General features: G+C 34.4%; 3 protein-coding genes across 3 annotated transcripts; 1 reads left to right on the top strand and 2 right to left on the bottom strand.

Annotated features, from left to right (window-relative positions):
* The first annotated feature begins 427 nt into the window (after positions 1-427).
* On the top strand, positions 428-3,777 carry LOC9311909 (NO-associated protein 1, chloroplastic/mitochondrial). Its single transcript, XM_021025351.1, has 13 exons — positions 428-901; positions 979-1,164; positions 1,240-1,326; positions 1,405-1,484; positions 1,581-1,662; positions 1,853-1,873; positions 2,093-2,138; positions 2,301-2,419; positions 2,510-2,623; positions 2,710-2,811; positions 2,902-2,991; positions 3,089-3,198; positions 3,280-3,777. Exons 1-13 carry the CDS (start codon positions 506-508, stop codon positions 3,527-3,529), a joined length of 1,683 nt encoding a protein of 560 aa, XP_020881010.1. The 5' UTR covers positions 428-505; the 3' UTR covers positions 3,530-3,777.
* A 663-nt stretch (positions 3,778-4,440) lies between these two features.
* On the bottom strand, positions 4,441-5,600 carry LOC9311908 (probable aquaporin TIP5-1). Its single transcript, XM_002875794.2, has 3 exons — positions 5,381-5,600; positions 5,047-5,297; positions 4,441-4,944 (listed from the first exon to the last, which is right to left on the bottom strand). The coding sequence occupies exons 1-3, from the start codon at positions 5,517-5,519 to the stop codon at positions 4,564-4,566; spliced, it is 771 nt and encodes a 256-aa protein (XP_002875840.1). The 5' UTR covers positions 5,520-5,600; the 3' UTR covers positions 4,441-4,563.
* Positions 5,601-5,783: 183 nt separating this feature from the next.
* On the bottom strand, positions 5,784-7,092 carry LOC9313630 (peroxisomal membrane protein 11B). The gene is made up of 2 exons (XM_021025352.1): positions 6,610-7,092; positions 5,784-6,368 (listed from the first exon to the last, which is right to left on the bottom strand). Exons 1-2 carry the CDS (start codon positions 6,795-6,797, stop codon positions 5,876-5,878), a joined length of 681 nt encoding a protein of 226 aa, XP_020881011.1. The 5' UTR covers positions 6,798-7,092; the 3' UTR covers positions 5,784-5,875.
* Positions 7,093-15,658: the final 8,566 nt, after the last annotated feature.

Raw genomic sequence — 15,658 nt, 5'->3', positions numbered from 1 at the left:
AAACTAAAACATTGTTTAATTTTTACCCAAATGTATCCAAATGTATTCAAAAATATCTAAAACATTCAGAAATAAATTAGAAAATTTCATTACTTTTTACCCAAATATATCTGAATTACTGAAAAGTATCTACTTTATTCGGATTTATAATTATAATTTTGATTATTTAAGTTATTATAAGTATAAATATTACCGAAAATCTTAGATGTATACTTGTATTTTGGATACGTTCGGATATCCACACTGGTATCGGGTTTCGTTTGAATTCGAGTTTTTGAAAATTCGGAATTAGAAATTCAGGATCCATTCAAATATTATTTTCAAAATCGGTTTGGGTTTGGTTCGATTTCGATTATTTTTGCGAGACATGACCCTAGTACCTTGACTCTCCAAATCAATTTAGAAGGTTCTTTTCTCGATTCCCTCTGTATCAGCTAGAGTCTCTCTTGTTCTCTCTCTGGGTTTAATAGAAGATAACAACAACAAGTGGGAAAGAATCTCAGCAATGGCGCTACGAACACTCTCAACGTTTCCTTCTCTTCCTCGTCGCTACACAACGAGACGTGAACCCAATCTCACCGTCATTTACCGAAATCCAGCGACGTCAATCCTCTGCAAATCAATCGCTAATTCCGAACAACCACTTTCACTCTCAGAACGAGATGGATTCGCGGCGGCTGCTCCAACCCCTGGAGAGAGGTTCCTGGAGCACCAACGAGCTCACGAAGCTCAGAAAGTAGTGAAGAAAGAGCTCAAAAAAGAAAAGAAGAAAAAGAAAGAGGAGATTATTGCACGGAAGGTTGTTGATACCTCAATCTCATGTTGTTACGGCTGCGGTGCTCCGTTACAAACTTCCGACGTCGATTCTCCGGGATTTGCCGATTTGGTTACTTACGAATTGGTATGAATTCGAGCTTGAGAATCTCAATTTTATTTAGTTGATTGATGAATTAGAATGTTTCTTCTTTGTTATTGTAGAAGAAGAAGCATCACCAATTAAGAACTATGATATGTGGAAGATGTCAGCTATTGTCTCATGGACATATGATTACAGCAGTTGGTGGTAATGGTGGATATTCAGGTGGTAAACAATTTGTATCAGCTGATGAACTTCGTGAGAAGCTTTCTCATTTACGCCATGAGAAAGCTTTGATTGTTAAATTGGTGAGATGATTGTTAGAATGGAACTTCTCTTTTCTGTTTTATGTACCAAGAATTCATCAACATGTTGTGTCGCAGGTTGATATTGTGGATTTTCATGGAAGCTTTTTAGCTCGTGTTCGTGACTTAGTTGGAGCTAACCCGATTATACTAGTTATAACTAAGGTAAGGTTTTAGAACCTGGATACTTCTTCAGTCCTTTTCAACTTTTTTCTGATACATAGTGGTGCTTTGTATTGTTAGATTGATCTTCTTCCGAAAGGAACAGATATGAATTGTATCGGGGATTGGGTTGTAGAAGTGACCATGAGGAAAAAGCTTAAGTATGTATCAAGTACTTATCTACTAGGTTTGTTGCCAGAAAGTGATTTAATGTTTCTGGAGCTAGTGTCTGATTTGGGTGTGATCTAACTTTACAGTGTCTTGAGTGTCCATCTCACAAGCTCGAAGTCTCTGGATGGAGTTAGCGGAGTTGCATCAGAAATCCAGAAGGAAAAAAAGGTAGTTTATTTTTATATACTGCACCACCTTAAAGCTGTCTTGACTCTACTGCTGAAAGATATCTCTTGAGAAATGTAAATGCCAAGAATTGGCTACATCTTGTTTCCTTTATGGCTCGGTATCGGACAATATAACCTTCTATTCATTTATCTTCTGCAACCTAACCTCTGTATCCTTGTTTTTGTTTCAGGGACGAGATGTCTACATTCTGGTATGTGCATTTGTCACCAACAAAAAAGAGTTTTAGTTAGTAAACCTATCGCTAACTGATGCGAGTTCTTACTTTTTACATAATAGCTTAATGCACGTTAATGAGAGAGGCAGTGGTTACTTAAATTCAATTTTCTCGGGTTTGATTTTCTGTTATGTCCATCAGAACAACAAACTCGACACTATACTGTTCATTTATCATTTCTTCATACTTTCACAGGGTGCAGCTAACGTAGGGAAGTCAGCATTCATCAATGCTTTGCTTAGTAAGTAATTTGTTCTCCATCGTCACTTGTCGTTGAATTTTGTATCTGCTTGGATATGGTCTGGGTGCTGCTTTAGCCTGATTGCTAGTAGAGCCAATTTCTCCACAATTTATGCATCTATAAAGAGAGTTTGAGTGGTTGTATATGTACTTCATTATACAGAAACGATGGCCGAAAGGGATCCTGTTGCAGCAGCGGCACAAAAGTACAAACCAATTCAATCTGCGGTCCCTGGAACCACCTTGGGTCCAATTCAGATCAACGCCTTCCTCGGAGGAGAGGTATAAACTTAAACCACCACCAGATTCTAGAACTTTTCAAAAATTTTGCCACAGTAAACATTCTGCTAAAAGAATACCTTATTACCACAGAAGTTGTATGATACACCGGGTGTGCACCTACACCACAGGCAAGCAGCTGTCGTTCATTCAGATGATTTACCCGCCCTTGCTCCTCAAAATCGGCTCAGAGGCCAGTCTTTCGATGTAAGTCTGCTATATTACGGCCAGGTAAAGATTATGTTACCGTAACACCAGTATGATGATTTTACTGTGCTTTTTATTCCTTACAGATTTCAACTTTGCCAACTCAATCGCCAAGTAGTCCCAAGGGGGAGAGCTTAAACGGTTATACATTTTTTTGGGGAGGTCTCGTTAGGATCGACATCTTGAAGGTAATATTATAACCAGAATGAATGCTGAATTATGTTTCAGTTTCACGATGGATATCAGAATTTTTGAATTACATACTTGACATATTGCAGGCTCTACCAGAAACATGTTTCACATTCTATGGACCAAAGGCTCTTGATATTCATGTAGTACCAACCAAAACAGCGACTGCATTTTACGAGGCAAGTTTCTTTCCCCATCAGTATCAACTTCATTACTAATTTGAGGACAATTTAAATCTTCTTTTTACCATTAACTTGATACTCATTTGTTCTGCAGAAAGAACTGGGTGTGCTTCTGACACCTCCATCAGGGAAAGATCAGATGCAGGAGTGGAAAGGGTTACAATCTCACCGATTACTCCAGATCGAAATCAACGATGCTAAAAGGTGAAATACTTATCTTCCATTCCTATCTCTCTTTGGTAAAACGAATGATCCTCACCTAACGTTGACACACTTCTTGATCAGACCGGCTAGTGATGTGGCAATATCTGGGTTAGGATGGATTTCAATTGAACCAATCCGCAGAACACGAGGAACTGAATCGAGAGAGCTCAATGAAGCAGAGCATGAGATACGTCTTTGTGTCAGTGTGCCGAAACCAGTTGAAGTGTTTCTCCGACCAACATTGCCAATTGGTACTTCAGGTACTGAATGGTATCAGTATCGTGAGTTAACCGATAAGGAAGAAGAAGTAAGACCCAAATGGTACTTCTGAATTTTTGTTTAGATGCAAAAGTATCGGCTAAGCTTCTCAAACCAGAGTTATACTAAAGTAATGTAAAATAGCAAATTGTTTGTAATGCAATTTACTAGGCCTGCGAATCCGACCCGTTCGGTTTTTTCGGGTTCGGTTTCTCGGTTTTTCGGGTTTTTCGGAATTTGAAAGCTGTTCCGAAACTAACCGACTACGATTTCGGTTCGGTTCGGTTCGGACCCGGTTAATTCGGTTTTTATGATTCGGTTTTTCGGTTTTGTATTTTTGGGCCATAATAATTTTGAAAACTGGGCTTTGTCTACAAAAGGGCCTGTTAACAAAAAAAAAAGGCTTTTGTCTTTTGGCTTGGAGAAAGAAGACGAGATGTGAATGGCGCAGACCGTGGCGGCGAGATCTGAATCGCCAAGACCGTGGCGGCGAGATCTGAATTGCAAAGACCGTGGCGGCGAGATCTGGAAAGCGGAGCTCACAATATAGAAGAAGAAGAAGAAGAAGATGATGGTGAAGAAGAAGAAGATGATGATGATGAAGGATGATGAATAGAAGATGAAGAAGATGATGGATTGATGGTTATGAATCGAAGAAGAAGAAGATGATAGTCATGAATCGAAGAAGAATAAGAAGATGATGATGCATCGAAGAAGAAGAAGAAGTTGAAGAGTAATCGAAGAAGCTGAGGAAGAGGAGAAAATAATCTGATGGCTAATAAGACTATTAGGTTAGGGTTTTTTGTTCTCCGGTTAACCGTTCGGTTCAGGCGAACCGAACCGAAAATCTCGGTTAACCGAACCTAAATCGAACTCATTCCGATCGGTTTACTCAAATTCAAGAAACCGAACCGATTTGTCCAAATTTCGGTTCGATTCGGTTCGGACAAATCGGTTCGGTTTAAATTACCAGGCCTACAATTTACTACAGAAGTAATCAATAAATTAAACATCAAGTCAACAACATATCAGAAACTGAAAATTTAAAAAAAAAAAAAAAAAAACCTACATCAACTATTCAACATATACAACAGTAAAAACAAGTCATTACACACCAATGGCATCTCCAGTAGATGAACCACGATCATCTTCTGCCGGAACCACCACGTTATCATACACTAACGCAGCTGTTGCTCCTCCAAGCAGAGGCCCAACCCAATACACAGCTTGGTTCTTAAAACTTCCGTAAACCATCGCCGACCCAAAGGCACATGCCGGATTCATCGAACCTCCAGAGAACGGACCAGCAGCTAGAACATTCGCACCCGCAACAAACCCTATGAATATAGGTCCCACTGCTAAAGGTAGACCACGTCTCGGATCATTAGCCGTGAACACCGTATAAACCAGGACAAACGCTAAAACACCTTCAAGAACCGATGCTCCAAATCCCGTCATTTCTCCGGCAATCTTATAGATTGGTACGTGCTGATAAATTTAAGCACACAAATCAAGAAAACCAAACTAAACAAAGAACAAAAATTCAGACAAAAAGTAAACGAAACCATGTAACACAACATGTTTAATTACCTGTTCAACGACAGTTACTTTAAGGACAAGACAAGCCATAACAGAGGCAATCATCTGAGAAGTCCAATAAAACATAGCGGTTGGAACACTAATCCGACCAGCAACCGCCATCCCAAACGTAACCGCTGGGTTCACATGACCACCAGAGACGTTCCAAGAGATGTAAACCGACGATGATAACGCAAACGCATTCGCAATCGCCGGTATTAATACACCAAACGGACCAGACACATCACCAGCCATCAGTTTCCCTAATAATTAAAAAAAACACGATTAACAATTGCTTCTTATTACAAAAAAGAGATCAAACTTATTTAGAAAACAGAGTAATTACTTGAAGACATGACAGAACCAACGGCTGCGAGGACGAAGAAGAAGGTAGAGATAAACTCTGATACATAACATCGCAACGCATTCATACTTATAACTCCTTGAAACCTACTTGAAAACGATGTTGGAATCATTGTTCTCATCAATTTCTTTCGAAAATCTTCTCTCTGTTTCTGTTCTTTAGTGAATATTGATTCGTTATAAATCTATAAATATTACGAGAAGGTAACAACTTCTGATGAAAATGAATTTTTTAAAAAAAATTAACCGTCCCAATGAGGGTGAGAGAGTGGGAAGTTACTAATTACAGTTACCAAGTTTTATGAATTTCATTAATGCCCCTCCACGTATATGTATTATAATTTTTTATACCCTTAGTTTTATTTGATTTCGATTTGATCCATAAATAATGTAAAATAGAAATGTTTCATATATTCAAGTGAGTTACAACGTTTGCCATGTTTCATTCCAAACAACAACCATTAGATTTTATTACATCTCACGATGGCCAATTTCTATACCAGCCGGCCCATGCCGAAACTAAACCGCTTATACCGAGTGTAACCGTGTGGTTACAAAAGGGGTTTGGGTGAATTTCTGCCAATGCGATAAGTAAATCCGCAATGTTGGCCGAAATTCCCATCAACCTCATTACTATATCTTCCCGAATCTCGCTAATTTTTGCGCCGATTTCGTCTTTCGGTCCATCGGATGACCGGAGTTTTTTCAAGGATTTGAATCTTTGTCTTATGAAAATGCAATCAATGATGATGAAGAAAGTGTAGCCAAAAGATTCGCCAAAAGCGGAGATGAAACTCATTTTCTTGGCGAGCTTGGCGTCTATTGTACCAATTCTTGATAACCAAAGAAAATGATCGAAGAAGAAGTAAACCATTTCTCCTGAATTGGCTAGGACCGCCAAGAAACGGATCACCGGGGTTGCCCCCGGGTTTCGTCTCAGCGCATTGAACCCCGTGAGAGATCTCCCGGTCCTGTTTCGCATAATCCGACCATAAGTTAACAATGATTAATGCTACTGTAAATATATCTATTCAATTGTACTTGTTATCATTTAATATAAAGTTTCATTAGTATTAGACTATTAGTGACTATTCAAGATGAGATAAGATATTAATCAAGAAGTGAAATATAGCAAACATTTCATGTATTAAACTATATTTACGATGATGCCACTTTGTAGATAAAGTGATTGATATTAGAAAGATGTGGGACCTGAAGGCTTTGCGGCTGAGACCGGACGCGACCTCCCACTTCTTGAACCTATCGGCGGCTTCCGGTTGCGTGGCCTCAAAGCGCCAGCACGCGAGCTTGGCCACGTATTGGAATGTCTTCACAAGCTTGTCTATGCCGTCTCTCTTGGCCAAGAACACCACCAGCTTGTCCACTGTGTCCAAAGACATGGCTAACGGTAGGCGGTAGCAGAAGGAAGAGAGAGGAAAATATGAAGTTATGGAGATGATGAAGACGATCTAAACCACAAGTGACGTTTGTGCTCGATATAATCGGGTTTTGTCTTTTGTTTGTTTTGAGGTTTGAGTTTAAGATGATTACTTTGTGGTGGTGGCTAATACTTGCTCTTGTTGTCTCATGTTTTGATATCAAGGGTTTGGATAAATAAAAAAATATATTTCTCGTTTATATGTGTGCAAGAAACTTTCACAAATATTCACTGATTTTTAATATATATACAGAAAAAAAAAATATGTTTTTCAATAATTTTAGGTTTCGTATATCGAGAATGAAGATAATTCTCTATTTTATAAAAATGATTGAGCGTTGGAGAATGTGTGCACAAATAGATGAGTGAGATTCTTTGTACAAATGGGTTTGAATTTGGGCTTTATCTCGAAACTGAAAACAAATAGCCCAAATATTTGTACGTACGTTCTGAAGTTTATGAAACTTAACAATCTGGATTCTATAAAAATTATGGAAGATGAAGTATAATAGTAGCACAATCAAATCAGAGAACAAATCGAATACTGCCAAATATTCAATTGAGCAGTATAATAGTAGCACAATAAAATCAGAGAACAAATCGAACAAGTTAGGGGATTTAGAATTTGGACGAAACTAAAATCTAGATGAAATGCAACATTGACGCTAAAAATAGTGAACATGCAACAATGAACAATTCGACAAGAGCATGATGAAATATTCTATAGCCAAAACTATTGTACGCAATAGAATATTTGGTCACGGTTTTATAAAGTCCATGAGTGTTAAAAAGAAAAACATTGCGTTATGGACTATCAAACTTTTAATCTTTTTTTACCGGCTGTCAATCCAGAGATTTACGGCGGTGAAAGACATCACTTCATACGTATCCCGCGTTCGAACATTCTGGATACCCGAACTTTTGGCATTTTTAAACAAACAAAAATGTATAGATAGATAGGAAGATCAAATTCAATCGATCTTCATAAAACAACATGAGGCTAAACATATGGTTCATCGATGTGTTGTCACTTAAAAGGACACATCAAGTTTTTTTTTATAAGCCTAAAGGACACATCAAGTTAGGCAAATAATTGAAGATATATAAAATAAATATTTCTAATGGTTGTTTCTTTTTCTCAATAATCAATTTTGTTCATATGAAACCAAGAAAAGTATACAGAAAAAATAAATACTCCTTATCCTTCAATCTTCGGCTGTGTCTGTATTTTGGAAATGGAGAGACTCTTCCGACATTTAGCAGTTCACATCTTGGCCCATATGATAAAACAACCAAAAAATCATTTATTTCATGATTTTCTTACCAAAAATATATTTGATGTCGCTTTACTTCATTCTTGTATGTTCTATATCCTACCATGACTAACAATATTTACTCAGAAAGTTTAAAAAATAATTATAAAAAACAACTTTTTAAGTCTTCTTATTATTATTAAGAAATGATTAATTACAACTAGAAGGAGAACTTATTTGTATAATTTTTCGATTCGTAGAAAAATCCTAATCTTGAAAGAACCCGGTTTTTGAAGGAGTCAAAATCTACATAGACGCACATTCTTTTAATTAAAGTTGTAAAGATGATTATATTTTAATAAGTTTTTATATTTTTTATGGTCACCGTCAATTTAGTCAATTTGTTGTTGCTCAATTGGCACTGCAAATTTGAAGTACCGCTTGCAAATACTAAATAATACTGTCTAAATTATACGGTTAGAAAAAAATGCAAAGTTATATTTTGTCATCATTTTCTTTTCAGTTTTTTTATTTTTATTTTGTCATATCAAATATCAGCCCTAGAAATAGAAAATTTGTATCCCTAACGATCGACGACTTCTTTAATTATACAGTCATTTGTCTTGGCCACGACTCACGATCCTCGTAGAAGTTGGTGATATACATCGATTATTCTATTTTGTTTCTTATGAAAATCTGAAAAACGGAACAAATATTTTCTTGTGGTCATGAAAATTTCAAAGACTAACGTAATGACTAATGAATTAATGAAGAAGCCACAGCCATATGTAACTAACTTGTTATTAATTTGTCAAGATTCTAAATAACAAAACTATCATATTTTACATATAAATACTATTGAGTTTATCAGTTGTTATCAAAATCTGTAAAAAAATATATAAAATCTGATTATGTAGTACATAAATTATTGCAATTAAAATTCTGCTGACATTGTTATACAGTATTAGCTAAGACAATCTATATTATTAATTGGGAATCACTAAATATTAAGTAACCTTATGAAGAGTAAAATATTACAAAAAATGCCATTGGTTTTTAGTATTTTTAAATAACTTCATTAAGGGTACAATAATAATCACAAAATTAATATATTTAATTAAAAATAGTTTAATTTTTTTAAATAATTATTAATTTCCAAAAAAACACTAACTTTCTCTCTTTTATTAATTATAAACGAAAATTTGAAATTAATCTTTAAAAAATTGTTAACCAATAAGAATTGAAAAACTAAGATTTGAAATCCAACTAAGATTTTATCTAAACCAATCGTAATAGAATATTCTATATCAAAAATAAAAAGAAAAATAATATCATTTTCATTCAAAATTAAAAACACTATCGTTTAAAAGATTTATCAATGGAAGACTTTAAGATTAAATTTAAAATTAAATACAAATATTTTAAGATTCAGTTTTGTTCTAATATTTTCACAAATTTTAAAATATAAAACAAAATTTTATTTCACAATTTCTAAAATACGATATTAGATATTAACAACTATTTATATTTATGATGAAATAAACTCAAATAATAATAAATTTAAAGTAATTATCATTATAACCTTCGTTTAGAGCAAGTTTGATAAATATCTATCAATAGATTGTATATATTAATTTCTAAATTATTTTGCGTTTTATTTTTTGTTTTTCAACCGGATCTTCCTTAAATAAATCCCTAATATATTGCATACAGTTTTCAAATAATGTAAACTAATTATATATTTTGAATTCAAAACAAATTATGCAGCAATAGCATATCCTTTTTAGAGATGTATCTCAAATTTTTATTTTTAGTCCAAAAATCAAATTAATTATGATTAAACAATAAAAAAAATATGCAAAATTTAGCTAAGAAAATAAATATTAATAAATTTGTTAAAATATATTTGTAACTTTAGCAGCATTTATATTAATCTGTAAAACTCACAGTATGTATTGTATGATATTTAAAAGTAAGCAAACAAGAATTTGGAACATAATTTTAATGGAATGAAATGAGAATAGGAATTACGAGACGGGATGAGAGGAGAACATAAATTAAAAATCAAACTAAATACCCAATTGGTATGAGTTCAGGTTATGAGCACTATATAAAATAAATTTGTTTACATACATAACCCTGTACGTACATTTTCAGTTACACATATTCTTTATGTCGGATACTGGACCATCATATTTTTATTTCACATATACGAGACGGTTTATGGGACCAAGAATTTATGACAGATACATGACGGGATAGGTTTCCCGTTCTAAAATAGTTACGCCTAGCTAATATACATGAAATAACCAAACTCAAACCGAATCTAAATCCTATTTAACACATGTAATCAAACTATTAGAAATGTTTTGATTAGTTTAGAAAATAAAAAAGTAACATCATTTAACTTTTGCAACTAAATTATATCTTAATTTTATCTTAAATATAATTATGCACGTACGTGTAGGTGCGGATCTTAAAATATAACTATGCACTAACGCAACTGAATTTCGTTCATTACTCTAATTTTATAATATTTATACTATTATAAATTTCACTAACACAACAAAATATTTTATATTTTTAAAACATCTCTGCACGTACGCGTGAATCCATATCTAATACACTAAAATATATATCATATAAACAACGAATAATCTATATTAAATTAAAATTAGTTAGAACTTTTTTAAAAATATGAAACCCCGCACGTATATGTGCGGATCATGATCTAGTATGACCTTAACAAAGATTTGTTATTAAATTTTTAAGTGGAGGCTCGTATAGAGTGTTTGACACTAAAACCAAATATAATAATCGAATAACACCACGTCGGTTCGAACCCAATTCAAGACCATTATTTGGTCGCCGAGTCATCAAAAGGATCGATCCAGTGAAACAACCACATCCACAATTATTAGGCCTGGGCAAAATATTCGTTTGATCCGCTTCGATTCGGTATTCGATTTGATTTGATTCAAAAAATCCGAATATCCGTAAGATTTTGGAGCAAATCAAATAAAAAAATATAATATTCGTTAAAACCGAAGCAAATACCAAATACTGTTTTTTAAAAAGTTGGATATCCGATTCGATCTGTATTTTTTCTATATATATTTGAATATGTATATATATATATATATATATATATACATATCATAGTATAGTTTGTGTATTTGTATATTTTGGGCTTGTGTTTTTTTAATCTTTTGGGCTCGTGTTTTTTTTTTTTTATCTTTTGGGCTTGTGTTTTCTTTTTGGTGAGCTTATGGGCTTGTGTTTGGAATTTATTTATAAAAATAAAAAAATCAGCATCCCTTAAATATTAAATAAATAATAAGAAGTGGGCCGTGGACGATTTAGTTTCTCAAATTTTAGCATTTTCTTCCTGGATTTACACAGAGTTATGTTTTGATTAGTGGAATTTTAAACTATCTAATTTTAGTTTTTGGAATTAGTTTGATGGCATGTTCTTGATCGGTGATATCAACAATGGTTACGTTTGTTTTTTTGGAACTTATTTTGAAAACATGTCAAACAAAAACTTTGAATATATGATATTTTGTTATTTTATATAGTCTACGGTTTTTTTTTTATATTTAGATGTACCGAAGCGGATATTCGCAAATATCACAAAAAAATCTGGATATTCGAATTTCCGGATATCCAGAAATTTCCGAATCGAAGCAAATCACAAAATCAAGTATTTAGTTGAAACGAATCGAATATCAAATACCACAAAAATTCTGGATATTCGATTTGTGCCCAGGCCTAATTATTACCACGTCCCGCGGTTCCGTACAAAAATACGTGGCATCAAATGGGCCCGAATGTGGGCCCGGACAAGTTGATAGAATATCCACTGCACGTTAAGTATAATCCTTCGGGCATATGCGAATATGCCATTTCCCTCCATATTGATACCAAGATTACGTAACTACGCTTCTAATGTTTTTCAAAACTTCTGAGGTAATGTGTGTGGGCCAAGCTGAGAACTCATTGTTGTTTTGACGAAAATACCCTTAGTACATCAATTTGTGTAGTCCATGATTTTGAGAAGTTTCAGAGTCGTCAGAGTTGAAGAACGGCGTGCCACGTGGGCGGCCATGCCCATGAGGCCATGGGTGTTGGTTAGATGGCGTTTGGCAGCTACAGAGTACATCATGAGATGATCACATCCCACCATATCCATATTCTGAAAGTAACTTATAAAAATTATGACATCAAAACTTATAGTATAAGGGACAATAGTTTCTCAATAACAATTCCCATTGTTATATAACAGACCGGGACCTTACATCAAAGTCTTTTTTTGATAAAGACCTTAAATCAAAGTTTAAACTATATAATCTGTGAATAATCGGGTACTTTTTTTTTTTTTTTGACATCTAATCTAATAAGTGAATAATCGGGTACTTTTACTATTGAAAACGTATACAATTGACAATCTTACATGAAATAGTAATACGAGAATTTTAACCTAGTCCTTTTAATATATGGTGAATCTTTCAATCAGTAAACTATTAAAACATAAATTACAAGTTAAAATTTCCGGCAAAATTTAGTCTGTTTATAAACTTCTAGAGTTGTAGTATGTCCCCTTGTTTTTATGATTATCTGGTATTTGTTCGATAAAAATTTATACTTTGAAGTTTCAACTAATTAAGATTTACATGATTAATTTAATTAATCTGAATTTGAAAAACAGTTTAAAAGTTAGTAAATAATTATTAATTTGTACATGATCAATGTGGTTAATAAAATATTTTTCAACGTGGATATTGCATAATAAGGTCAATGTAGATATACTATTTTAGAAAAATAAAATAGTTTTTGTAAGATTATATGTCAATGTTTAGGTCGTTATCACCGATTAATTAATACGGGACCGAGGAGATACGTATAAATATTTTCCACTATCTATTTGGTCGCACTTTAATTCTCAAGTGTGTGATCTTTTGTTTTAGGGAAAAGAATACTACCATCACTAAAATTGGCGTCGATTTTTATATAAAAAAAAAAACTACGTTATTTAAGATGGTTATATATAAAAACTTCACCTTAGATATATGTGCAATCATGAAAACTCTGAGCCAGTTAAAATTCGAAGCTCTTATTTTAATGTCCAAGGGACATTTATTATTTTCCTGTTTAATTGCTTTGTTTTTCTTGTCTAAATCTTATACCTGCCCATAATAACATTTCGTACAATTACGCATACATATATAGGTGTTGCCTTGATGGTCGTAACTTCAATACTTATTTTGAAGGGAGATTTACTCAGATGTTATACATTTTATATGAAATTACCAGAAACATACAAATCTTTTTTTTATTACTATCATATTTCGGGTATAGTTTTTATACCCAGCGTGCCCCTGTTAAACGTTACAGGAAAAAACGTAATTACAAAGAATACCACTGCCACGTTAGCAAAGCCGCGTCACCACGTCAGAAATCGCTGACGTGTATTAATGAACTCAGCCGTCGAGCGATATAGCGGCAGTGACGGCTGAGTTACGGTATGTTGCGGCTGATTTAAGAAAAATGGCTGAGTTATGAGCAAACGCCTGACTTACGAGTATAACCCAGCCTGGAGTTACGGCTGACTTACTGAAATCTGTCTGAGTTATGATAAAATGGCTGATTTTCGAGCATAACCCAGCCTAAGTTACGGCTGAGTTTTCACCCGATGGTTGATTTGTCAAATTTTTGGCTGAGTTATTGCTTCAACACGGCTGACTTAACTTTCTCCGGCTGGCTGAGTTATCAAAGACGGCTTAGTTATGGGATGATGTTACGGCTGATTTATGTTCGAGTATCATAAATCAGCCGTAATGAGCTGGATTAACGGAAAACTCGGCCTTATTATGGCTGACTTAGTAGCGAAAGATAATTACTAGAATAGCATGCAATGACGGCCGACTTATTAAACGACACGACTGAGTTAAATATTTTTGGTTGAGTTACGACAGTAAACGGCTGAATTTGGCTACCGTTTTTTTGTTTTTTAATTACTGTAATAGTATTCATGTTGCGGCTGAGTTAAAGTTTTGTTTGATGGCTGGTTTAATTAAGCTGATTTACATTTTCCTTTAGTGGCTTATTTGCCACTTCATCAATTAAAAAATGACGTGAATGCAATATTCCATGTCATCATCATCAAAGGACAAAAAAATAGGGCCAAATTTTTTCAACTCGTCTTCTTCACCTGAGTTTATCACATCACCGGAACTTCCAATTCCTCATCGTCTTCCTCATTCTTCTTCAATTTCTTTCATCCTTCTCCCGATATGGTTGATCCGGTTCCGGTAATTGGGTATAAAAACACAAATACGTATTTAACACCGATGAAAGAGGGTGTAGAGTTGTGCAGATAGATGCGAAAACAACGCACGAAAAATTTGTGAAGTTGGTGCTCGATGATAAAGTTAGAGGAAATGTTGCGTCTCTTATTGTTTCGCTGCAAATTTACATGTCACGGCTGAGTTATATGCATAAGGGAAGACGAAAGGTTTTGTCAATTTACATGTCACGGCTGAGTTATATGTTCCAGGGAAGACGAAAGGTTTGGTAAAATTACATTACGGCTGAGTTATATGCTTAAGGAAAGACGAAAAGTTCGGTCAATTTACATGTCACAGCTGAGTTATATGTTCCAGGGAAGACGAAAGGTTCGGTAAAATTACATTACGGCTGAGTTATATGTTTAAGGGAAGACGAAAGGTTCGGTAAATTTACATGTCACGGCTGAGTTATATTCTCCAGGGAAGACGATAGATGGGTGTAAATTATATGTTACGGGTGAGTTATATGCTTCAGGGAAGACGAAAGGTTCGGTAAATTACATGTCACGGCTGAGTTATCTTTCAGGGAAGACGAAAGGTTGTGTAAATTATATGTTACGGTTGAGTTACATCATGTTACGGCTGAGTTACATCACTTTACGGCTGATTTATAATACAGATCGGAAAGCAACATTTTTTTAGAGAAGACAATATGAAATTTATTGGTCAAATAACAACAATCAAATTAAGATTCGTAAAAATATGTTTGAGGGATACATAGGAGGAAGACTAAACCGTATGAATCAAAACATAGATAGAAGTAGAAATGTCTCCAAATAGATCGATTGAGAGGAAGATTAAACGAGAGACATGTAAAATCAAAGTAAAAGAGTAGCTATTCTTGATTTCAACTCAAACCTGTAACGAATCATGTAGAATTCCATAGATCTCTTTGTTTTGGGTTTTGATTTTTGATGACTTTTTTCGTTAGCGTGGTTGCGAGTAGATCTGACGAAGCTTTTGATTTGGGACCCTATGGCAAGCGTTGTGGCTGTGAGGTCTAGGAAGATCCAGCCCAATCCTGCAATTTGAAGATCTCTGTCAATGTTGTACCCAAGTTAGTTGCAGATTATTAGATCTAAAAGCTTTTCTTGGATTTGGAGACAAAAAAAAAGAGAAGAGGAGAAATGATCTAAAAACTTTTCTTGGATTTGGAGACAAAAAAGAGAAGAGGAGAAATAACGTGAGTTTGAGGAGTGTGAGATTGGTGATGTGGATTAATG

This window comes from Arabidopsis lyrata, assembly GCF_000004255.2.
Source record: "Arabidopsis lyrata subsp. lyrata unplaced genomic scaffold ARALYscaffold_5, whole genome shotgun sequence".
NCBI classification, from domain to species: domain Eukaryota; kingdom Viridiplantae; phylum Streptophyta; class Magnoliopsida; order Brassicales; family Brassicaceae; genus Arabidopsis; species Arabidopsis lyrata.
The sequence above is the reverse complement of the archived record's forward strand: the minus strand, read 5'-3'. Positions and strand labels throughout refer to the sequence as shown.

Coding starts and splice junctions, on each gene's coding strand:
- LOC9311909 (XM_021025351.1), top strand. CDS start 506: ATGGCGCTACGAACACTCTCAACGTTTCCTTCTCTTCCTCGTCGCTAC. Junction 1,165..1,239: donor AAGCTTTGATTGTTAAATTG/GTGAGATGATTG, acceptor GTTGTGTCGCAG/GTTGATATTGTGGATTTTCA. Junction 2,139..2,300: donor ATTCATCAATGCTTTGCTTA/GTAAGTAATTTG, acceptor TTCATTATACAG/AAACGATGGCCGAAAGGGAT.
- LOC9311908 (XM_002875794.2), bottom strand. CDS start 5,519: ATGAGAACAATGATTCCAACATCGTTTTCAAGTAGGTTTCAAGGAGTT. Junction 5,298..5,380: donor TGGTTCTGTCATGTCTTCAA/GTAATTACTCTG, acceptor TTTAATTATTAG/GGAAACTGATGGCTGGTGAT. Junction 4,945..5,046: donor AAGTAACTGTCGTTGAACAG/GTAATTAAACAT, acceptor TAAATTTATCAG/CACGTACCAATCTATAAGAT.
- LOC9313630 (XM_021025352.1), bottom strand. CDS start 6,797: ATGTCTTTGGACACAGTGGACAAGCTGGTGGTGTTCTTGGCCAAGAGA. Junction 6,369..6,609: donor CTCAGCCGCAAAGCCTTCAG/GTCCCACATCTT, acceptor TATGCGAAACAG/GACCGGGAGATCTCTCACGG.